This window comes from Thermobia domestica, chromosome 5, assembly GCF_964235325.1.
Source record: "Thermobia domestica chromosome 5, izTheDome1.hap1.1, whole genome shotgun sequence".
Taxonomy (NCBI): Eukaryota; Metazoa; Arthropoda; class Insecta; order Zygentoma; family Lepismatidae; genus Thermobia; species Thermobia domestica.
The window spans coordinates 34264141-34282426 of NC_137458.1; the positions used below are offsets into that span (position 1 = coordinate 34264141).

The following is an 18286-nucleotide window of genomic DNA, read 5'->3' on the forward strand; positions in this document are numbered from 1 at the left end:
ATTTCACACAAAAGTTCACTTTCTGACTCTTATTGTAGTCAATTGCTACTCAGGTCCAGTTCGTTTTCCCATTTCTTAACGTATTTTAAACTGAATATTAACTTTTATTCGTCATTTCAATGCAAAACAGGAATGTGTAGCAAAACGAGGGATATTTACGCTATAAAACAATATCGAAAGGTAAGAGAGCAAAAGATGTTCTAGCTAGTAACCTAGTTTCCAAAACGTAAGCATGCTTCCTAAATTTTGAGAGCCCAGTGAGTCGCCATCTGTGAAGATAGAATAAACTGTAGAAGCAGATATGGTATCTGTCAAGTTCACAGACACTTTCCAGTGATTTTGAATGTAGTCCGTAGTGTTCCTGACAACCTATCAAACACAAAGAAAAACGTCGTGTTCTCTAAGATTCATTATTGAGCTTTAACTGTACGCAAGATCGATAGAAGGGAAGACAATGGTTGACTGTCTTCTACTGCAAAAGATGACACTTCAGTAATAAACTATGATCATAGATGTATCTTTTGGTCAAAATGTATTACAGATTACTTTCATAGAATCTTACTCAGAGAATGTTTTGTACTCTTCCACATTTCCACATCCTATATCTCATAGGCAAACAAATGTTATTCTACAGTTTCTTCTGTAGACTGAAACGAAACTAATGGCTAGTATGATAAGCAAGTTATAATGCGTCTCACTTTTCCGAGGAGATAGTGCACAATGAATAAAAATAAAATTAGTGCTAATCTCAACGGTTCCCTATTTGTAACAAACAACCTTTTCTTAACAAATAATTTACTTAATTTTTTTAATATTTTTATTTCTCTTTCATATGTGCCTGGAAATGAACATCTTTCTTACAGCTACAGTATACTATTATTCTAAGCAAAATACTAGCTTTCAACAATCGCCGTTAAAATTGGGACCAAGGTCTGTTACAACTGAGCATAAGTGAATCATTCTTTCAACTAAATGAGTTTTAAAATGTTATGACTTATTAGTAAAACAATCATTATTTAACGAATGAAAGAAATGAGTGGTAAGTATCAAATTGTTTGAAATGAACAGAGTTAGTCATGAATTTCGTAAAACAACTGTTAACATAAAATATAACAAAGACTATGCACTAAAATGCAAAACATATTCAAAAATACTATTGACAAAATATTGAGAAATTTCTACAATAGTTATATTCATTAAGTACATTATTAATTAACAGCAATTAGGCATTAGAATTATAAATATACTTGTTCACATAAGGGGCACTCCATGTCAAATCAACAAGTCATCAGACTTGACCATCTCAGATTTTTGTAAAAATTGGTGCACAGGTTTATTACAGTGGAAGATGAACAAATTCCAAATATTACCTCTCTCCTCCTGAAAGTGTCCCCATACAGGGTGTTCAAGAATTTCGAAAAAGTACATTTTTTTTCAGTTGCAGTGATTATTAAAAACTGTCATAAAATGGTTAATGACAAGAATGAACACACCAAGAAACAAATGAAGTTGAATGTAAATTCCTTTGATGCTGCAGGTAAACAATTACAGGCAAAAGGTTATCGGGCTGAACCCAGATATTCACATGGTCAATATCTTGCAATCTTTGGTTTATGTTGAATTTTTAATCGGATCCCATTGAGTGCCCAAAATGCAACAGTTTGAAGTTTTAGTACAAATATCAGACTACAATCTGGACAATTTTGTACAAATTTACAAGGACATTATTGTGCGAAATTCAAAATTCGAATTTTTGAAGTGTTGTTTTTTATTGTACAGTTTTTTTAATATAGTACGACTGGTAGAGAAACCTTTGGGCTTTTCAGTGATGTTTGTTCCATCTCTCTAATGGATATATTAACCATTTTATGACAATTTTTAATAATCACTGTAACTGAAAAAATGCCTTTTTAAAATTTTTGAAAACCCTCTATAGGGACACTTTCAGGACCAGAGAGGTAATATTTTGAATTTTTTCATCTCCCACTGTAATAAAGCTGTACACCAATTTCTACAAAAATCTAAGGACGTCAGGTCTGTTTTTGTCATTTCATTGGTTGCTTTCACATGGAACGTCCCATAATCAATTTTGGAATTTTTAAAATAAATTCCCTAAATACAAGCATTATGGAAGAATTCTTAAATCAATCGCTAGAATATCAAATTAATAATCGGTTTCTAGTGTATTCGCATTCTATCACTATACTCACATGGCTCAAAAGTCTGCTTCACCACGAGAAACTGCGTAGGCTATGTAACTCAAATAATTAAAAATAAAATATTGGTGTTAAGAACGTCTCCGGGAAAACTCTGCTTAGTATTAGCGCTACCTATAGATTACTCAATTGTGAAAACGACTGCATGTACCAATACGTTTAATCCTTTATCTGGCAACAAGATGGTCCACACCATGGTTCCTATTTCTTATTTCTTGAATAAATACATAGTTGAATAGATCGTCACCACAGGATATTAGACTGACCTCCTCGTTCATACCATTTTTATACCTTGTGATTCGGCTTTCTGAGAAATTACATTTGAATGATTTGCTACAAGCATTGAAATTTTTTGGTGAAATTTAACACACTAGAGATTTGTTACCAAAGATATGTAAGTGTTATCATAGTTACTTAGAATGAATTAGAAAAAGCATGTGAGGTATTTTGTGATTCTCTTACCTCTGAAAAACAGGAAATAAACATTTCTGTATTACAAATATAATCTTCCTCCCTCATAGCAGAAGTTGTCTTTTCTGCCACCTTGTTGTATATGTCGTTATTAAAGAATAGCGAAAACTTAACTTTGTCCAAGACGTTAAACGTTACAGTCGCATTTAATACAGTGTACAAGAACCAGTTTCTTTCCAAACTGACGTCTTCTAAGTGTTCTGCGTCTACAAGTGACTGTAGGGATATTGAATAAATTTCGGGTAGAAAATCATCCATAAGGACTAGCACTAAATTTCGTGCAATCGTGCGCATTTATCAACGGATAGATGTCGTCAATTCTTAGATTGTGTGAAGATGGTCGCTATTTAAATTGACCACCTCACCTCCAGATTTAACAGATTAGTACTAGTTACTTTGTTTGTTCCTGAAAGCGAGGCTTTTTCTTCTTAATAATAAACGTAATAATAATAATAATAATAATAATAATAATAATAATAATAATAATAATAATAATAATAATAATAATAATAATAATAATATTAATAATAATAAAGCTCGAGGAATTGAAATCATTAATTTATTATTAAGTGCACCAGATTTCACAGCACAAAGTGCCATACTCACTGAAATTCCTCACAGGCGCATACTCACGCAAATTCCAAAAGCGCATTCATGCGGGCAGAGGACATTAGAAAGCATATATTTCAAAAGGAGTCCAATCTTCTAATGTGTATTGATTGTGCACTCTTCATATCATGACCAATAAAATTATTACAATTTTTTACTTTTCCTTATCTATTGGATTAAATATATACAATGTACAGCACTCTGCTGTTTCTCCTTTTTCGCCGTTTAAGCAGTACCACTTTTATCCCATTTTTAGAATATATGAAGCCTGTGAAGTTTCTCACTCAACATTTCCCTGACACTAAGCGAAATCATCTTCTGCTCATGAACATTATAGACTTCCTGCAGTTATAGCCCTCGCATTTGCTTTTGTCCATTTGAAATTCAAGCCTGTGGGACTAAAAGTTTCGACGTAAAGATTAAAATTACAAAGAAAGGAAATCCTTCAATTTATGTGCTTAACGAATTTCTTAATTAACAACAGATATACGGTATGTTACCGCAAAATGGATTTTCAACACAGTATAAAAATAATTTCGGCTATGAAATAATGATAATATTTTAAGAAAAAAATAAGTTTAACTAATTCTAGAAGTAAAATATAATAGTGGTCAGACATTCTAAAATGTAAAATTACTAATATCTAGGTACCATCATTACACGTGCTGTATACTTGAAGAGTCTAGCACTTATTTGGATTCATACAAATGTTGAACCTGCATTTTCCTTAATCCAAATAAGATCATGCTTTTACTACGCTTAAACTGCTTTGCAAAGTTTTCTAATCTACAGTTACTTCCAAGAATATTTCATCATTATCGGAAATATAGCCTTCATCTTTTAGTTTGTGACAACGCATATTCTCGATGATGACCGTACTACCATTATCTTTACCATTCGAAGGTTTTCGGAAGAATGTACTGTCATAACCCACAATAGAACTAATGACATCCTTTTCTCTGTCTTTTAAATTAATCAGTTTAAAAATTACTTTCTTCTCGAAAGGCCATTCCAAAAGAGAATCATATTCTCCAGAACATATTACAATACAAATGAATAAAACATCACAACTGCTCCATAAATTTCTTTCCTCCTTGACGTACAACATTATTTTTAACTTATACCCGTACTGAGAGTCATAAAAGTAGTCACTGTATAAAGGATTATCTCTTTTATGTAATGTTAGCTTCTCAGAAATATTTGAAATTCTCCACAAAAATGTGCCATCACTCCAGGCTCTTGCTTCAATCAATTTCATTTCCATTTCTTTAAGCTTCTCTTCTAACTTTACGATTGCAATATCTTTGGCTTCCAACTGTTTTGAATGTTGCTCTACGATACCTTTCGTAAGTTCTGAATGGCGAATAATAAATGTTTGCATATGGTTACGTAATGCGATCGGAAACCCTTCGTAACTGCAACCAACACTTTCAAAGCTACATTTGGCAAAGAGTTTAATACACTCTTCATCACGATGTGTATCTATGTTCCCTCTTTCAACACTTACGCCACAATTCTCTGGACAATCTACTACGAATCTCACACACTTAGAATGATGATCTTCCAAATTTTTGGCCTCCATTTCCTCACTACAATATTCACAAATGACCAGTCTTTTAGGACATTCCTCCAACAAATGTTTCTTCATATCTTTACGCGGCATTTCTCTTCCACATTTATTTTCGCAGTAAACAGAAATTAAATCACACACATTAAAATGATCTTGAAGTATATCTGCCACTACTTCACAAACACAATATTCACACTTCACAATTCTCTTACTGCAAATATTCTCCATATGATGTTCCTTATATAACCTTTGAACCATTACAGCACATTTCTCACATCGAATTAAAGCAAATTCACAGATTTGGATGTGAAATTCTAAATCAACTTTTGGCATTTTCTTTCCACAATAATTACAATTAGAGTGAGTTTCTTGAGAATGTTTCTTTTCATGTTCAAACATGTCTAAACGTTGTGTTTTTACAGAACATTTTGTACATTGTATGAGTTCTGCTTTACATTGTTCAATATGATCATTATGTAGTTGCTGAGTGTTAAATTCTTGTGAACAGAATTCACATTTCAATATCTCACCAGTGCAGTTGTTATCAGTATTGACAGTCGTATTAGTTTGCTGTGCTTGAGCTTCGTCACGTATACAATATAACTGGTGGTTTTCTAGGTCTCCTTCGATATACTTTTGGCAATTGTGGCAAAACTTGTACGTGGGCATTGTCGCTAATGATAAGTATTTCATAAAGTTCGATTACAGATTTTAATTACATTTCATTTTCTTGCAACTTTGGAACGTTATTGCGTTCAAAATAAAAGACTGCAGAAACATTTTAGTGGTTGTTTATAGCATTATAAAACGTAAATTTGCAAGTTGGGATGTGTAGTATATGCAATAGTTGGACTACCAAATTCTCTGATATATCATTTCCCACCTACAAGAAAAAAGAAAAATATTAATCATATTGTTGATTCAAATAATAATTCTTATTTTAAAGATTATGATAGAAAAAACACAAAAATGTACACACACACCTAAATTTGTCATTCATCTTTATGTTAGACTCCCAAGTTTAGTTCTACAATTATTCATACAATTATTTCCGACCAGAATGGGTGTGTGTTTCTTCAGTGGGAATAATCTGAGAACACGATCCACAACTTAAGTTAGAGCGCTTATCCTGAGTTCTTTTCCTAACAAAGGCACAGAAATTAACTTTTCTCGTTATGATCTCCTAAAAATATTTAGCATTAATAACACTTTCACGGCATGTTCCTAACAGTTGAAACAAAACATAGAATAGTGTAATTGAACAACTTTTCGTTTAAAATTGCTGATTCCGTGCTCTTTTGTATAAAAAATGTAATACAGGGATACTGCCTTATGCAAAATTTTGAAACCGACGAAAATGAGGGGAATGTTATCGCTTTAAAAAAAAATGTATTGTACAGTAGATTTTACGTTGAAACCACTTATTACTGAAGTGATACGTCACTCTGCTTAAGTATAAATATACGCTATGTAATTTATTTCCTACGACGCATTTAGGAAATGTCATTCTGTGTGGTGTATGGTTAAAATATCTTGACATTTTATATATAGGCCTATATATTAGGGTGGTCCTTATTTACATGGAGAAAAATAAATTTAGGAATTACCTTGGACTCACCCCCTAAAATGGTTCTATATGGGACCAAATTAAGCCAGGAGAAAAATTAGATCCATTGAGTAATTTTAAATGGTGCCCCAAACGACCTAAAGTTTTCAATGTGCTTACAATACATAATATATGGGGAAAAGCTGGAATAAACTCTTGTAATTTAGAAACGGCTTAAGAGAATGAAAAGATATCTTGGATAATGGAACTAGAAAAAGAGACCAACGTAATCTTGTATAACATTACCATGGCGGCCATCTTGAAGTCCGTCATGGCGGCCATCTTGAAGTCCGCCATCTTGAATTCAGGTCAAAACATTTAAATATGAAGAGGGTCATGTGACATGTCGTTTTGGGGTAACATTTCACCGGAAACACAAATCTGATATTATTTTTAAGTTATCTATATTCATATAAGAGTTATTAGTGTAAAAAGCAAAATGCTTCGATGTAATGTTATTTTATTGTAGTTATGGAACACAGATTTGTAAGAATTTAGGAAGTGTTTTACATAAACTGAAAGAAACTGCTTGTTTCGCTATGAACTACAAATAAGTTTTTCCATCAAGATGATTCATAGACCATTATGAGGAAAAAGAAAAATTATAACTTGGAAGAAATTCGAATTCGAAGAATTTACTCCGGATCCTGGCTTTTGGGCTATTTTATAGACTTTCAGTCAAGCAGCTAGTGCATCGTCACTATTTATCATAGGATCATAGTGCATACCTCATTCTCTTCAGAATAGAGCTGGCTTTCAAATAGTACCACTTGCGTGCTCATACCATATACCAGAAGCGGGAAAAAAATGTCAAAGTGAAAATTTCGGAGGGAAATTTTTTTCTCGAACTTTGGCCCCCACTGGACCCCCCCTGTGTGATCGTAGCCATCTAAAAAGTCTGACAAATAGTACTTGGTATACTGAATGTGTGTGCCAAATTTCAAGTTTCTGTCTTGAATAGTAAGGGCGGGAGAATTTTTATCAAAAATTCCCACAGTGCCCCAAAGTACCATAAAACACTATGATCTCAGGGAAAAAAATTCCTGAGACATCCCTAATTACCCTAGGACTATAATCCGCCAATCATTCTCTTTAGAATAAAACTGTCTTTCAGGCGGTACCATTCATATGTCTCCATCATGTATCTAAGGCGGGAAATTCCTGAAAAAAGGGAATTTCCCTTTTTTAAACTTTTGCCCCTCTGGACTCCCCCTGTTTTTACGCAGAAATCGGAAAGAAACTTCTGGTAAATACTACTCGGTGGACTGAATGTTTGTGCAAAATTTCAATCTTCTACGTGAAAAAGTAGGCCTGCCAGAAAAAATTTCCGTACCATGCCCCACTTTTACCCTATACAGAAGTATATTTGGAAAAAGATTCACTGAGACGGCCCTAATTACCCTAGAATAACAATTCGACCGTCGTTCTCTTCAGAATGGAACGGCCTTTCAGACGGTATGACTCACGTGGTCCTATCATGTATGTGAGGCGGGAAAATGACGAGAAACGGGATTTTGGGGGTAAAAAATCCCTTTTTTTACCCCTTGTCCCCTCTGATTCCTCCATGTTTTAGCACTGACATCGGAACAAAAAATCTGGTAAATACTACTCGGTGGGCTGAATGTTTGTGCAAAATTTCAATCTTCTGCGTAGAAAAATAAGCCCGCCAAAAAATATTGAACATAGGCTTAGAAAATGAGAAGAGAAATTTTTGACTTGTGACGTCATCACCTCCTATGTCTGGACCCAGGACGGTCTGAAACCATACGTAATGTCTTCTACAAGGCCTCTGGACTTGGAAAACAAAAAAAAGCCGGACGAAAATGCTCAAATAGAAGAGAAATAACGCAATGTACCATGAAAAGTGCATATGGTACAAATTGTACCATAAGATCCCGAAAGGGTTATGAGGAAAAAGAAAAAATATAACTTGGAAGAAATTCGAATTCGAAGAATTTACGAATTGGTATTAAGGTGTGTTTGATACGAAGTTGCAATTGTCAACATCAGGTTCAGACGTGTATTTATTCAAGAAGTTTAAAGAACAATGGGCAACATTTGACTTAACAAAATATGAGCCTGGAGTGAACGACAGTTTTGTGCAGTCGTGTGTTCAGAGTACTCGTGACAATGTTCTTCATTTTACTTTGAATACTCTCAAACAGCAACAGTGTAGGGATGATTACAAAGAATTCTTGGAGCTCATCATAATATTTCTTGGAGGTGCTTTACCGAACGGAAATAATTTCCACTATCCAGGTGCCTTACATCATGCAAGATGGATGTCAAAAGCCATCTACAGTTTGAAGATATTCATGTTCCAAAAACAGTTCAGTCTTTCAAGTGTTGAAGAGAAATCCCTACGAGACATTTGCGTATTTCTTGTTAATCTGTACGTCGAAGCTTGGTTCACGTGCACCAATGCTATTGCTGCACCATACAATGATTTCCAATTTTTAAAGAAATTGAGGGAATATCAGGACCAAGACATCTCCAAAACTGCACTGCGCAAGTTTTGTGGCCAGCTGCGGTACCTGTCACCCGAAATCATTGGCATTTCTTTATTTGATAAGCGGATACCAAAAGAAACCAGAGTAAACATAGTGAAAGCAATGAAGTCATGTGATGTATCCGAAGAAGCTTGTAACAAGAAGCCTGTCCTACGTTTGGATGGCATTGACACAGTAATTACCAAAGATTTCAGTCAATTCGTTACTCCCCAGACTGTGAACTTCTTTACACGGTTCCAAATATCAACTGACTTCTTGGAAATTGACCCTGATGTCTGGGAAACAAACGAAGGCTATAAGGAATCATTTGATCCGATTTCAAACCTTCTTGTGATCAATGATATTGCAGAGCGTGGTGTGAAATTAATTCAAGAATATAATAATGTGTTGACGAAAGATGAAAATCAGAAGCAGTACTTGTTACAAGTGGTGAGTGACTACCGTGCACAATACCCAGACTGTAACAAAGCAAGTGTAATGAATATTTAAGCTGAGCAAATCCATTACTACTACTTCTGCTGACATTATTTGTCTATTGTTTGTATGTTTTTATGCTGTTTTCAATGTACAAAATTGATGTACTCGGATTCATGTGCTGCGAAATTAATATTTACATTCAGACGCAATTTAACCAATACAGTCTAAAGTATGTAAAATAAATTTGCTTTGGGGCACCATTTATTATCATCCCATTTGCCTTAACATTTGCACATAAACATGACATAAAAGAACAATCCTAGGAGGTGAGACCATCGCGACCTGAAAATTGATATTTATGGACTCCCTAAATCTGGGGTCCATAATAGGTGGTCCATTCGTATTTACATTTTCTCTAACATTCTCAACTGGGTTTTGCTCTTCATTACTTGAACTGCTCCATGTCTTTTGGCGTATAAAGTACAAACAAATTATTTTCAGAAGTGCATTTTCTTTCGAGTTCCTCTTTCGTTTGAAGCCGTGCATATCGCTTTCGTTCTTTTCACGCCAAACTCATGTCTTTACTTTTAGTCGTGTAAGAATTATTAATCTGAAAAGGAGAAATCTTTTCACAGGTAATAATTCTTACGACTAAAGCTATCTTTAAAATAGTGCCAGATTTGTGCTTCTGATAAAACGATACCTCAAAACGATATGTCACATGACCCTCTTTCTATTTAAAAAATTTGACCTGAATCCAAGATGGCGGATTTCAAGGTGGCCGCAATGCCAGTATTATACAAAATTCGATATGTGTCTTCCTCTATTTCTACTATCCAGGGTATCTTTGCATTACCTTTAGCCGTTTCTAAATTACATGAGTTTCTACCAGATTTTTCCCATATACTATGTACTGTAATCGGATTCAAAATTTTAGGTCGCTTGGGGTACCATTTAATATTATCCCATCAAGCTAATTTTTCTCCTGGCTTAATTTAGTCCCATATGGAACCATTTTAGGGGGTGAGACCAGCCCGATCTGAAAATTGTTATTTAAGGACCATTCTAATATATATATATATATATATATATATATATATATATATATATATATATATATATATATTACAGTCTTTCCATACGTTAACAAATGATAGGAAAGTAAAGTGAATTTCTTGATACATTTATAACTTCGTCATGAAGACTTGTATGTATAATATAGAGTCTTCTTTATATCTTACCTACTTACGTTTCTTGAGATGGCCATATTCAGGTAACCATATGTAGAAAATTCTGATACTTTTACTATAAATATATACTTCAAATTGATCAAAGTGTATCCAGGTTAGTTTGATTTCATTCCCATTGTGCGCGAGAATACAAAGCTTTTCAAAAAGAGATGCTCGTCAGTAAGTTTTGAGCACGACTGTACGTTCTGGAGCAAATTTCTAGGGAAAGTAAATTCGGCAAAGTAATCAAATATAAGCAAATTTAAGATTACTTCAGAAGGAGTTTTATCATATTGTTTATACTAAATATCTTTCTGCATCTGATAGCCTATAGAAACGATGGATGGAAATTATAATAAATATAATGCAGAGAACACACCATCATAATTATTTCTAGAATGCGAAACTTTAAAAAATGTTCAGAAAGATTTGAGAATTGAGAAATCTTTCCAGGCTACGAAATGAAATATTTAGTTCAGGGTTCATAATAATGCCGTGCAGGTTAACCTCTTCAGTCCCAAGCTGTTAGTTGGAATCGCAGAGATAGGAGTTTTATATATTATAAAATTGGGGTGCTATGAAACACATAAATGATAGTTTCGTTGAGGTAGGGTTTACGGGATGGGGTGGGGGGCCTGTTCAGGCGGCTGAACATTTGCAACAAGGCACTATATTTCTGTCCATAATCGGATACGTATTTTTGGAAGATCAGTGAGATTCACCTTCTTAAATTTTGAGTACATTTATTCATATATTTATCGTACATTCAATTATGTATATTGACTATGTTAAACTAATATAGCCTGCGTGCAATATTTATAATGTGTTTATATTGATAATTTGTGAACTATTAGTTCTTTCCATTTCATTTCCCTTTCTGCATTCCATTATCCGATTTACTTTCCATGGAAATCATAGAAGCAGTTCCTGTTTTCCTGAATGGAAAATTGCACTAGGTACACTTGGAACGTGTTGATTTTGAACATCTTTGTTTATTGTTTATGTGTTCGCTCGCTCTTCTCTGGTGAAACAACTAGAAACAGTTCTTTACCTGTACATTCAACTAGCTACTGGTGCGCTTCGTACTAGTCCTGTTGCCAGCCTTTATTTTTTATATAAATTTATCAGAAGAGACGAGACAAGATCACAAAAGTTTTCCGAGAATCGAGACGAGAAGTTGAAATATTCTTAAGAATGGAGCTGAGATGTGAGTTTTAACAAATTTACTTACAAGACGTAATGGGAAACCCTTATCTCTCGTCTCATGAGCAGCACTAGCTCTGACTTCCAATCACATTCTTCCTTACCAACGCGCACTTGATTTAACTACAATGTTCTTCAATAAGTTGAAGTTTTTATATAAATTTAACAGACTCCCTTAAACTCTGAAGACGCACTTACCATCGTAACCCCTTTGTGTGCATCTTTAGCATGGAAAATTTTATACAGTAAAAATCAGAAATGGAAAAACCTACAAAAAACGCGACCACGATATTATTCACATCATTACATTACTTGGGATTGAGCAAGACACTCCTTAAATCATAGGTAAGCAACTAATCACTCTACTGCAAGGCCGCCATGCGTCTCTCCATCCCTGTCACCCGGGAAGATAGGATTAACCATACGGTCAAACAAAAAAAAAAAAAAAAAAAAAAAATCAAAAGAGGAAGTTCCTTAGTAGTAATGACCCCATCTGATCGCGTTTTTGATTATCCTAGATAAGGGGCCCCAAAGCCCGGGATCAATGACCTAGGGGTACTTAGGACCACCCCCTCTAGATTTTGGTAAAGGTACCTTGGCAAACCCTTTAAATTTTGACAGTGGTACATAGGACCACCCCCTTCAATTTTGGAAATTGCCATATCTAAAAATTTGGTATGGTAGCCTAGGACCATAGTATGTACCTCTATTAGTATTGCGGGTTCACCTCGTTCCCTTTCATGGATAAAAAATTACAAAATATTCAAATTTCGGTTTTTTTTATCTAATTTAATCCCTTTAATGAGGTGTTATTACCCTATACAGTTATATGGGCGTATACAGGGGTCCATGCCCTTTCATAAGACATGGTATATTATTGCACCAATTTAAAATTTTAAGAGGGGTACCTTGGCCCACTCCTTCAGTTTTTGAAATTGCCCAGTTTAAACATTTGGTAATACGTATAGTATAGAACCCTAATATAGATCACGATAAATTTGAATGTCCACCTCGTTCCCTTTTAGGAGTACAAAATTGCCATAATATAAACGTAAGCAATACGTTGTACCACGTGTTTTGTTTTTGGCCCATTTTATCCCCTTTGATGAGGTCCTATTACCTTATATGGTTATATAGCCATGTATAGGGGTCCATTTCCAATCATAAGACATAGGTACATTTTTGCCTCCCTTTTAAAATTTTTGGCAAGGGTACATTGACCCACCCCTTTAATTTTGGAAATTTACCAATTTAAGCATTCGGTATTATAGCACAGGACCTTAATATGTATCATGTAGGGACCCATGCCCCATAGCGTTAGGGTGAATGAGTCAGAGGTAGTTTGGCCCGGAATTGCATCACCTATTGAAAGTTTGCTTATGCTTACTCAGGGGCCAGGGAATGCATAGGATCACTCAGGACACATATGTTCATCTTGATCCACGTGACAAGAGGGGGCGTGTAGGACGTCGTTCCCTTTGATGAGTATAAAAATATCAAAATTCGGAAGTTTTTGAAACTTATCCTATTATTTTTTATGAGACATTTTCGTTATATAATTGAGTACAATGGTTCACTTTTTAAATTTGGGAGCCATCGTTCCCTTTCATGAGTATTAATGATTAATTTTGGGGCCTCATTACGTTACCCCGGTTACCCTAGCAGACATCTGCTACGTGAAATACAAATTTTTAACAGGGTTGCCAGCAACATCTGAAATTTAATACCATACAGTGTTCTACATATTATTCGATGTACACAAACAAAACAAAAATAACGAACGAATACTCAAATCATTAAAAAGGAATCTATCATACGGCGGTAAATACAACAATGGAAAAAATACTAAGGGAAGATAAACGCTGCGAAGAAAAACTCATTTTCAAAGAGAAGAACGAAAAAGAAATGAACGCATATGTATCGTACCCCTAATTATACAATATTCATCTACATAAATCACACTATAATTGAAACTCACTTAGAATGTGAGAACCGTACTACAAAAGACCGAAAATACGAGGTGTTTTAAAAAATACTTTCGTAATTTTACGTCCAGCTCCCATATCAATTAAGACACAAAAACCGGAAGTGACCTTATAGAAATCGAAATCCAAGTTATGCAATACTGATCTACATGGATACCACTATAATTTATACCCACTTAGAATCTAGAAACGGTACTACAAAGGACAGAAAATACGAGATATTTCAAAAAATTATTTCGTAATTTTAGATCCAACTCCCATACCAATTAAGACACAAAAACCGGAAGTGACCTTATAGAAATCGAAATCCAAGTTATGCAATATTGATCTACATTCATCGCACTATAATTTATACCTACCTAGAATCAAGGGACGGTACTACAAATGACAGAAAATACGAGGTGTTTTAAAAATAATTTTGTACTTTCAAGTCCAGTTCCCATACCAATTAAGACACAAAAACCGGAAGTGACCATATAGAAATAGAAATCCAAGTTATGCAATAACGATCTACATCGAAACCACAATAATTTATACCCACCTAGAATCTAGGGACGGTACTACAAATGACAGAAAATACCAGGTGTTTTAAAAAATAATTTTGTACTTTCAAGTCCAGTTCCCATACCAATTAAGACACAAAAACCGGAAGTGACCTTATAGAAATCGAAATCCAAGTTATGCAATAATGATCTACATCGAAACCACAATAATTTATACCCACCTAGAATCTAGGGACGGTACTACAAATGACAGAAAAAAACGAGGTGTTTTAAAAAATAATTTTGTACTTTCAAGTCCAGCTCCCATACCAATTAAGACACAAAAACCGGAAGTGACCTTATAGAAATCGAAATCCAAGTTATGCAATTATGATCTACATAGATCCCACTATAATTTATACCCACTTAGAATCTAGGGACGGTACTACAAATGACAGAAAATACGAGGTGTTTAAAAAAATATTTTTTTTTCTTTTAGATCATCCTCCCATACCAATAAAGACTCAAAAACCGGAAGTGACCTTATAGAAATCGAAATCCAAGTTATGCAATAATGATCTACATCGATCCCACTATAAGTTATACCCACTTAGAATCTAGGGACGGTACTACAAACGACAGAAAATACGAGGTGTTTTAAAAATATATTTTTTTCTTTTAGATCCAACTCCCATACCAATTAAGACACAAAAACCGGGAGTGACCTTATAGAAATCGAAATCCAAGTTATGCAATAATGATCTACATCGATCCCACTATAATTTATACCCACTTAGAATCTAGGGACCGTACGACAAAATACCGAAAATACGAGGTGTTTTAAAAAATAATTTTGTACTTTTAGGTCCAGCTTTCATACCAATTAAGACACAAAAACCGGAAGTGACCTTATAGAAATCGAAATCAAAGTTATGCAATAATGATCTACATCGATCCCACTATAATTTATACCCACTTAGAATCTAGGGACGGTACTACAAATGACAGAAAATACGAGGTGTTTAAAAAAATATTTTTTTTCTTTTAGATCATCCTCCCATACCAATAAAGACTCAAAAACCGGAAGTGACCTTATAGAAATCGAAATCCAAGTTATGCAATAATGATCTACATCGATCCCACTATAAGTTATACCCACTTAGAATCTAGGGACGGTACTACAAACGACAGAAAATACGAGGTGTTTAAAAAAATATTTTTTCTTTTAGATCATCCTCCCATACCAATAAAGACTCAAAAACCGGAAGTGACCTTATAGAAATTGAAATCCAAGTTATGCAATAATGATCTACATCCATCTCACTATAATTTATACTTACCTAGAGTCTAGGGACGGTACTACAAAATACCGAAAGTACGAGGTGTTTTAAAAAATAATTTTGTAGTTTCAAGTCCAGCTCCCATACCAATTAAGACACAAATACCGGAAGTGACCTTATAGAAATCGAAATCCAAGTTACGCAATAATGATCTACATCGATCCCACTATAATTTATACCCACCTAGAATCTAGGGACGGTACTACAAAATACCGAAAATACGAGGTGTTTTAAAAAAATTTTTGTAGTTTCAAGTCCAGCTCCCATACCAATTAAGACAGAAAAACCGGAAGTGATCTTATAGAAATCGAAATCCAAGTTATGCAATAATGATCTACATCGAAACCACTATAATTTATACCCACCTAGAATCTAGGGACGGTACTACAAATGACAGAAAACACTAGGTGTTTCAAAAAATAATTTCGTAATTTTAGGTCCAGCTCCCATACCAATTAAGACACAAAAACCGGAAGTGACCTTATAGAAATCGAAATCCAAGTTATGCAATAATGATCTACATCGATACTACTATAATTTATATCCACTTAGAATCTAGGGACTGTACTACAAATGACAGAAAATACGAGGTGTTTTAAAAATATATTTTTTTCTTTTAGATCTAACTCCCATACCAATTAAGACACAAAAACCGGGAGTGACCTTATAGAAATCGAAATCCAAGTTATGCAATAATGATCTACATCGATCCCACTATAATTTATATCCACCTTGAATCTAGGGACGGTACTACAAATGACAGAAAATACGAGGTGTTTTAAAAATAATTTTGTACTTTCAAGTCCAGTTCCAATACCAATTAAGACACAAAAACCGGAAGTGACCGTATAGAAATAGAAATCCAAGTTATGCAATAATGATCTACATCCATCGCACTATAATTTATACCCACCTAGAATCTAGGGACGGTAACACAAATGACAGAAAATACCAGGTGTTTTAAAAAATAATTTTGTACTTTCAAGTCCAGCTCCCATACCAATTAAGACACAAAAACCGGAAGTGACCTTATAGAAATCGAAATCCAAGTTATGCAATAATGATCTACATCGATCCCACTATAATTTATACCCACCTAGAATCTAGGGACGGTACTACAAAATACCGAAAATACGAGGTGTTTTAAAAAAATTTTTGTAGTTTCAAGTCCAGCTCCCATACCAATTAAGACACAGAAACCGGAAGTGACCTTATAGAAATCAAAATCCAAGTAACGCAATAATGATCTACATCGATACCACTATAACTTGTACCCACCTAGAATCTAGGGACGGTACGACAAAACACCGAAAATACGAGGTGTTTTAAAAAATAATTTCGTACTTTTAGGTCCATCTTTCATACCAATTAAGACACAGAAACCGGAAGTGACCTTATAGAAATCAAAATCCAAATTATGCAATAATGATCTACATCGATACCACTATAACTTGTACCCACCTAGAATCTAGGGACGGTACGACAAAACACCGAAAATACGAGGTGTTTTAAAAATAATTTTGTAATTTTAGGTCCAGCTCCCATATCAATTAAGACACAAAAACCGGAAGTGACCTTATAGAAATCGAAATCCAAGGTATGTGATAATGTTCTACATCGATCTGAATCTAATTAATACTGACTTAGAATCTAGGGACGGTACAACAAAAGAACGAAAATACGAGGTGTATTAAAAAATAATTTTTCTTTTTTAGGTCTAGCTCCCATACCAATGAAGACACAGAAACCGGAACTGACTTTATGGAAATCGAAATCCAAGTTGTGCAGTAATGATCTACATCGATCCCACTATAATTTATATCGACTTATAATCTAGGGGCGGTACAACAAAAGAACGAAAATACGGGAAATATTAAAAAAATAATTTTGCACTTTTAGGTCCAGCTCCAATACCAATTACTACACAAAAACCGGAAGTGACCTTATAGAAACCGAAATCGAAGTTATATAATAATGATCTTCAACAATCCCACTATAATTTATACCTACTTAATATCTAGGGACGGTATTACAAGAGACCGAAAATACGAGGTGTTTTAAAAAATAACTCTAACTTTTAGGTCCAACACCCATATCATTTAAAACCCAATAAGAGGAAGTGACCTTATAAAAATGGAAATCTAATTTATACAGTAATAATCTACATAGATTCCTATATAATTGACACCCACTTAGAATCTAGGGATGCTGTCACGAAAGACCAGATATATAAGGCGTTCTTAAAAAGAATTTTATAGCCTACGGTACAGCTCCGTTATCATTTAATACCTAAAAACCGGAAGTGACCTTATACAAATCGAAATCCTAATTATGCAGTAGCAATCTAGATTGATCCGACTACAATTGACACCCAGTTACAATCTAGAGACGGTGCCACAAGAGATCAAAATATACGAGGCATTCATAATAATAATAATATTATACCTTAAGTTTCATCTCTCTCATCAGCTAAGACCTATAAACCGGAAGTGACCTTATACGAATCGAAATCCTAATTATACAGCAATAATCTAAAAAATGAAATGAAATCTTTGAATTTTACGTCCCACGGTTATGCCGGTTAGGCTAAAGGAGACGGTGATGATGAGTGATGAATGAAATGGTGGAATGAAGAAAGTGGGAGGAAA

At 34.3% G+C, this 18286-nt stretch overlaps 1 protein-coding gene across 2 annotated transcripts in view; it reads right to left on the minus strand.

Annotated features, from left to right (window-relative positions):
* Nucleotides 1–826: 826 nt before the first annotated feature.
* LOC145685851 (TNF receptor-associated factor 4-like) overlaps nt 827–18286 on the minus strand; it is a 182645-nt gene continuing 165185 nt past the window's right edge. For both annotated transcript variants that reach the window (XM_081758479.1, XM_081758478.1), the window contains one exon: nt 827–5749. In XM_081758479.1, coding sequence (XP_081614605.1) covers nt 4078–5559 — 1482 coding nt within the window. In that variant the 5' untranslated portion in view covers nt 5560–5749 and the 3' untranslated portion in view covers nt 827–4077. The remainder of the gene's footprint in view (nt 5750–18286) is intronic.